Source organism: Mesoplodon bidens, assembly GCF_964165515.1.
Source record: "Mesoplodon bidens genome assembly, chromosome: X".
NCBI lineage: Eukaryota > Metazoa > Chordata > Mammalia > Artiodactyla > Ziphiidae > Mesoplodon > Mesoplodon bidens.
Window position 1 is genome coordinate 123698607 of NC_138163.1, and position 8074 is coordinate 123706680.

Genomic DNA, 8074 nt, shown 5'->3' on the forward strand with positions numbered 1-8074 from the left:
GTGGTTATTTCATTATGAGCCTAATAAAATCTATATAAATTTGCATATGAAGAAAATATCTGGGAAAAAATCATTTCATATTCTGTGTACAGGTGACTGACTACCCATTGTCATTATTTGTGACCTTTCTTTCCTGTTTTCAGGGTGCCATGGCAGCTACATACTCTGCTTTAAACCGTAATCAGTCACCAGTTTTGGAACCAGTAGGCCGCTCTACTCTTGCTCAGCGGAGAGGTATTAAAAAAATCACCTCTACAGCCCTGTGAAGTGACCTCAGTGAGATATTTGGTACCATGGTGTAAGCTGATAGCACAAGTTCTGGCGACAGGTAGCACATATCTGAGAGACACCTGCAGGCACACACTGTCCCAGCTGGTACCCATAATGCTGCTGCTCCTGCTGCTCTCCCGCTTTCGTCTCTTCTTGCTTTAAATGATTGTTAGCAGGTTAGATTTTCCTGGAGCTTCGGATGAATTGAAAATGGAAACATGATGAAGATATATTCACTGAATCAACAAGAATAATAATGAACATATGAATACCACCTAAAAATACACTGAATAAAGTACTCTACACCACATAGCATTATTTTTATAGGAGATATTTCATGTCCCTTAAATATTCTTTGTTAGTTATAGGGATGGACAGTTTATGTTAAGCACTTAGCTTAAACAATCCGTTTATATTAGCACTGTATCCCTTGTGCCATCCAACATTTTGTATGTTTTTGTAAACAGTTCATATACAGTACATTTCTGTACTGCTTTCTTTAATGTATACATGCCTTGTTTAACTTGGAATCTATTATTAATCAATTGACTATTAAATCTGGTTAAATAGTTCACCTGGATTAACGGTATTGTTGGACAGCCCTAAAAATGGCCAGATTGTAGAACAGCTGTTGAATGTAATACTTCCAAAATGTACATATCTTTCCCCATGTCTGTTTCACTGGTTCGTTCATTTGTTTCTTAAAGTCAGGTGCTCTGTCAGGCTAACCTAGAGAGCTGTTACGGTAAAGAAAGTTACCATATGTGTGTGGTATGACATCAAGAGTACACCTGTGAAGTTAGTCCATATACTTTGCAACTCCTTAGGGTCTTTTTTCCTTAATTAAGGAAGTAGCCCTTGCACTTTTCATCTTAAATAGTATCCATTCTTAGTAGGTGACATAAATTTGGGATTTTTCCCAATATACATCAAAGGCCTTTAAGAGGCATGGTGAAGAGACTGGCGAAGGAAAATTTAGCAACAGGTCATTGAAGAACCATTGAATATTTCATGTATAAATAGATCAAATTGCAGAATTTAGCATATGAATAACAGGATACCTGTTCTTGTATACCTGCAGGAAAAGTATGCTTTTTTGGGGGAAAAAAGTAAATCATAATTCTGTCCCATTAAGATGCTCTATATTAAACACTAATTTGAATGTAATAAAGGCCACAGGCCTCTCTATGAAATTGGACTTAAACTTTCTTATTCTAGGGAATAAAACATTCTTGATCAAACAATCATAGCCAAGGTAGGCTAAGTGAATGTTCAGCATTGAGTGTTTTCTGAATTCCTCCTGATGATTTATAGCCATATAATGCTTTCTTTTCTTTTTTAAAAAAAATTTTATTGGAGTATAGTTGATTTACAGTGTTGTGTTAGTTTCATATAATGCTTTCTTTAACTTCAGAAATGATCAGTTTTCATAATGGTCACTGGATCTGCTTAGATTAGAGTATTCATTATCTACATCTAATTTGTTAGTTTCCACAATATCATTAAAGAAACTTCTGCATCCATTATTACCTGTATCTTTGCCAAGCTACCTAGCATACATCAATATGTAATATGAAAAACATATGAGCAAGGAAAAGGTGATTTAACTTATCTCATCAAGAATGTGCCTGAACATATCTTTCCTAGTCATGTACTAAGCCATTTACATCAGAAATCTTTTTTCCTGCCAGAAGCTTTAAATCTTCCCCTGAGAGTACAAAGCCAGGAAAGCATGGTTTATCTAAATATCTTGGAAGCCACTTGTTATTCCTTAATTTCTCCTCTGTGCAATTAAAGGGAAAGAGAAAATCTATCATGCCTTTTGCCCAAGTGACACAAAATGATTATTGCATAGAAAGCAAATATAAGTTTATCTTCTAAATAAAAAATGTATAGGAGGAGGGATTTCAGAAGATCTAGATGGAGAAAGTTTTAAAAGATTCTTGAGTATATGGATGCTAACTATTAACAGCTGCTTTCCAATGGCTGGAAAGAAAGCTTTGTTTTTCTTTCTCCTCTGTTAAGTGTTCCCAACCATGGTCATCCCAAATTCTTGTCACTTTTTAAATGTTAATGTGACTCTAGGCAGAAAAAAGATAACATTTTCAGATTTTTGACACTAACACTATTCTATAAGTGCTTAGGTGTATTGCCCATCATCGTCTTTTAGAACCAGAAGTAAATGTGTAAATGCTTTTAAATTATCTAGTCCAACTTTCTCATATTGCAGGTAAAGAACCTGAGACCCAAAGCAAAGACTAGAATCCTTAACTTCCCTTTCAGTTTTTTTCCCTCATAACACCGTGCTGCCTTCCCCTCATATTATCACTTGACCACAAACTGAGCTGTTCAAAAACTATATATTTCTTGGGGCAGTCCTCTACTGGTATATGAATGCCTTCTTTGCCTAGTACAGCTGCCAGTTTTATTGGAGAAAAGCAAGTTATATGTTCACAAAACTGAAGGCTTTCTGCCTAAAAAGCAGTTCATGAGTATAATTTATTTCATCTGTGATTCTGGTGTTCCTATTGCCTTTGACAGAGCAGACAAACTTGGCCAACAATGTGCTCTAAATGTAATGCTTGTGCTGGGATAACCTTTCCATTAATTTCTCCAAGTCCAGTTCCTCCTGGCCCCTATAGTTGTGGTAGTGAGGCCCTTTCCCAGTTAGTGCCACTGGTTACCTGGGCTTCTCCCAAGAGGTTTTATTTCAATCTGAAAGATATTTCAATATGAAAGAAGGAACTAAACTATCAGGCCACTTTTACAAACCTCCTGTTAGCTTATAATCCAAAATAATATCCAGAATGGTAGACTTAACATTACCAAGCACATACTGGAAAATATGGATTACACTACCATGTGTTTTGTATCTTCCCTTTCAAGTGATGATGCTAAATTAAGGTAAGTTTTTTGTCCTTTTAACCTGTCGTATAAGTAAGTCATTTCAGCTCCTAATTTATAGATATGTCTTCTTTCTAAGTACAATAGACCCTTCACTTTAACAGATTTGATATGGATTCATTTATTCATAAGCAACCCCAAAAGTCCAAAAATATAATAATTTTGACGGCACAGAATCAAGATGCTGTGAGGCTGGAGACTGACATGTGGGAAAAGTCACTTAGTATCTAGAGAGGGTGTGGTGTGTATGCAGTAGAGATTCTACATTTCACACACAGTGGGCTGCAAAGAGCAGGTTTGGGCCAACCATTTCCCATCTATTTTTAAGAAGTGGTTGCTGTTGGGGCCAGGGGACATCATGGGAGGTGGGGCTAGCCTGTTAGCTGTGCCCTGTACCCTCAGCCCAGGAAAGGTTTCATGAATGGGCAGCATGGGTTCGGTAAGAAAGAGGCTGGGTTACATCCAGCCTCAGGTGAGAGCAGAAAAGTGTTCAAGATTTGGGGGCTTGGTATAGATGTGCATCACCATGAAAGTCAGCAATACACATTTCAACGTGGCTTTGATTTTCTCTACTTCCTGACCTTTATAAATGAGCTAAAAAATTTCAGACTTCTTTACTATTGAGAATTCTCTCTTATGGTGGTATCCAGCATTTGAGATTTATGAAGGCATTAGGACAGATATCTCAGGAATGTAAATGGTCAGAAAAGGCCTGCTTTCTGTGACTAACAAATATGATGGGTTCCATGGCTGACCTTGGTGCTTAAACCAGGAGGTTTCAATCTAGTCCTAGAGTTCTGTCCCTCCGAAAGGTCCAACTCCATGTGACTAACAAACTGGATGTATACTTTGAGCCTTATTTAATTCACAGATAAGTTGACTTAACTCAGCATTTTTATTTCAATTAATGAAAATAGTCCTCTTTTCACCTCCAGATTGCTTACATTTTGCTGGTCTCCCCAAGTGACCATTGGTGGAGACCAGTTAATGAAGGAATGAAACTCGCTTTCTTGGGAGTGTGGCATTCTGCAGAGCCACGCTTAACCACTTTTTCTAGTGAAGAATCTACAGAATGATAATAACTAAATATGGATGGCCAAGAAGAATTTGTATCTACAGTGCGCTTTATGTATTTTTGACACTGCTGTATTCTGTGTGATCGAGTGACTTGTAACTGGTTCCAATGTGACTGAATGTTTTCAAAGAATTCTAGTAACTAAGTCGACTTAATTTTCTTAAGCCTTGTATTACTATCAGTCTCACATTTACCACTTTGATTCCAGTCTTTTAACTGTTCATACCAGGGCATACCAAGGGTTGGGATGAGAGCCTACTTCCTACCTCTTAAGGCACTTTCCTCATTATTTTGCCATATAACCTTGAAGTGCATGATAAGCTGTTTAAATGTCCATGACTTCTCCCAGAGCAACTAGCAAAGTATATGACATTGAATAGAGATTAGTGGAAAGGAAAATTTAGAGACTAAGTTCAGAGGTGCAAACCTCAAGAAAACCTCTTTAGAGCACATACCATTTGAGTACAATGTATGTAAACGTATGTGAGAAGAGAGTTGCTATAATAGTCCTCTCTAAGTAGATTAGTTCAATATCTAATGGAAGTGAAAATCTTTACTCCTATTATCACTATAGTACTGAGTGAACTGTATACTGAGTTTTTCAAACAAGTACTTAAAATAGAACTTAAATACAAAGCAAGGGCTTAAGGATAAAGGTTTTGGTTTGCGTTTCTCTAAGTGTAGTTTACCATCTAAGGCTTTGTTTTTTAATTTTTAAAAAAAGCTTCAAGGTATTGCCATTCCTTAGCATCCTTAATGATTATGGGTGATGAGTTTTTAACTCTTAAAATTATATACCTGTATTATGTTTATCTTAACTCTTACCCTAAGCAAAAGGGAAGGTATACACCTAAGGGATGTAATTATTTTGCATTTTTGGCCATGGGTGGGAAAGGGATGGGTATCTACTTAAACAGTTTTTAAAAAAGAAAAAAATCACAAATATTTTTCTACTATTATATATGATTTTACTTTATACTAGTTTCTCTCTAGTAAGGCATGCCAGAAGCCCAAGGCACCATATCATGAGTTCATATGTATTGTACCTTTTATTGGTGGTTAAATCGCATCAGATGCTTGGCCCTGCTGCCATAATTATGAAATGCTTGTAAAGGATTAAATATCACTGAATACTTTAAATTGTTTTACTTAAGAGTCTAATCTGGGAAGTTTTCAAATCATACTATTAATGTGTAATCAAAGCTCTTTCAGATGTATCCATGAATAATCCTGGAACAATACTGCTTGTATTCCTGTCACAGAACAGGTTTTGTAATCTTTAAAAGAAATGAAAATTTATATAATAAAGTTTCAAATAAATTCATGTATGTCCCTTTATGAGATTATTTCAATTATGACTGTTAATCCTTCATATTATCAAATTATTCTATCTAAAGTATACATTTATCAAATTGGATTGATAGAACTTAAAACAGGAATGTTTGAGTTAATAAGAAGTGCAAAATAATTTTTCTATGCAAAGTCTTGGTTAACCCAAAGAGTTTGTCAAATCAGACTCATATCAGTCATAGATCTTAGCCAATACCAAATTTGATTAATGATTTAAAGGATACAGGGCGATCACTAGGCACAGGTGAAACAGTCTTGGAGAAGTCCAACATTACCAGGCTTAGCTCCATAATGCCCTTTTTCTCCCTCATTACGGTGCATTTTGAATTCAAAATTAAAGGACAGTTTCCTTCTGGGCAGTGTTTTCAGAGACATTGTATAAACAAAGGGAGTCATTTGGTTTTGCAACATCCTCTTTTTATACCTCATTAATTACACAATTTAAATGATGAGCCCCATTCTCCAGCCAACCATGCCTCATAAATTCATAAATTCCAGGTTTTACAATAAGCCATCTCTGTAGACCAAGTGCGTCTTGCTACAAGCTTTTGAGAGAGAAGAATTTTTCGTTTTCTTTCCGCTAGTAAATATTATTAGCACTTTTAAAATGGAAACTTGGGGAATTCCCTGGAGGTCCAGTGGTTAGGACTCCAAGCTTCCACTGCAGGGGACCCGTTTTTGATCCCTGGTCAGGGAACTAAGATCCCTGTAAGCTGCGTGGCACAGCCAAAATAAATAAAATGAAAATTTGATTGAAGTCTTGATTCCTGAAAAAAACTGAGCATTATAAATAGGTAAAGAGTAACTTGTCCAGGGCTTCCCTGGTGGCACAGTGGCTAGGAGTCCGCCTGCTGATGCAGGGGACGCGGGTTCGTGCCCCGGTCCGGGAAGATCGCCTGTGCCGCGGAGCGGCTGGGCCCGTGAGCCATGGCCGCTGAGCCTGCGCGTCTGGAGCCTGTGCTCCGCAACGGGAGAGGCCACAGCAGTGAGAGGCCCGCATACCGCAAAAAAAAAAAAAAAAAAGAGTAACTTGTCCAAGATCATACAGTAATAAGTTGCTGCAGAGCTGAATTTGAACCGGGTCTCTCTAACTCCAAAGCCCAAGTTCACAATTATTTGGCCTGGAAGTAAAATTTAAATAAATTTTATAGATATCCTTTCATCCTCAATCGTGTAAACTGCAAAATACTGCAAATGAAAAGAGAAACCCGGATCTTTCCATTTCCTCTAAGAAGTGCATCTGTCATGGGTTTGTCATCCTCAACTCTTAATAATGTTTTGGGCTGTGTAATGCTTTGTTTAGGGGTGACGGGCCTGTACTGTGCACTGTAGGATGTTTAGCAGCACCCCTGGCCTCTGCCCACGAGATGCCAGCAACACGGCCTTCCTTCTCCAGATGTGACAACCAGAAGTGTCTCCAGACACTGTCAAATGTCCGTGGTAGAGAACCACTTTGTTTGACAACTGTACTTTATTTCTCTGTCACTTAGGTATGTCCACCTCCTTAGAAAATGTTGAAATGCTAATGTTTTCAGAAAGGTGATTTATTTAAAATAAGCTTACTTAAAGATAAAAATAAGCTCACTTAAAAATAAAGCTATCGGGCTTCCCTGGTGGCGCAGTGGTTGAGAGTCCGCCTGCCGATGCAGGGGACACGGGTTCGTGCCCCGGTCCAGGAAGATCCCACACGCTGCAGAGCAGCTGGGCCCGTGAGTCATGGCCGCTGAGCCTGTGCGTCCGGAGCCTGTGCTCCGCAACGGGAGAGGCCACAGCAGTGAGGGGCCCACGTACCGCAAAATAAATAAATAAATAAATAAATAAAAATAAAGCTATTCACCCTGCATAGTCAGCTGTATTAGTTTGCTGAAGTTACCATAAACAAAGTACCACAGTCTGGGTGGCTTAAACAACAAAAATTTATTTTCTCACAGTTCTGAAGGCTACCAGTCTGATATCAAGGTGTCCGCAGTGTTAGTCTCTTTTGAGGTCTCTCTCCTGGGCTTCTAGGATGGCCGCCTTCTTACTCATGCGATGCTCCCCTCTGTGCTGTGTGCTAATCTCTGCTTACTTATAAAGACACCAGTTATATTGGATCAGGGCCCACCTTAATGATCTCATTTCAATTTAATTACCTCTTTAAAGATCCTATCTCCAAAGTCACATCCTGAGGTATTGGGGGTTATGAATTCAACATACGAATTTTGGGAGGATACAATGCAGCCCTTAGTTTGTCTTCTCCCCTCCCTTCCCGTGTGTTGAGCACTTACTATGTGCCAGACATTCTGCTAAATGCTGGTAATAGTAAGCAAGAGATGTGATCTCTGCCAAATAAGGTTTACAGTGAGGTAGGAAACACAGATATTTATAAAGTAATATCAGGTGTCATGCAAATATTACGCTTTGGGCCAAGTTAAGACTGAGCTACTGAGATTAGAGTTAATGAGCCCGCAGCTCAATACCTTGAGACGCCAGTCT

General features: G+C 38.3%; 1 protein-coding gene across 3 annotated transcripts in view; it reads left to right on the top strand.

The window, feature by feature from the left end:
* RPS6KA3 (ribosomal protein S6 kinase A3) overlaps positions 1–5573 on the top strand; it is a 111370-nt gene extending 105797 nt beyond the window's left edge. For all 3 annotated transcript variants that reach the window (XM_081222471.1, XM_081222473.1, XM_081222472.1), the window contains one exon: positions 144–5573. In XM_081222471.1, the coding sequence (XP_081078597.1) occupies positions 144–266 (123 nt within the window). In that variant the 3' untranslated portion in view covers positions 267–5573. The remainder of the gene's footprint in view (positions 1–143) is intronic.
* The last annotated feature ends 2501 nt before the right edge of the window (positions 5574–8074 follow it).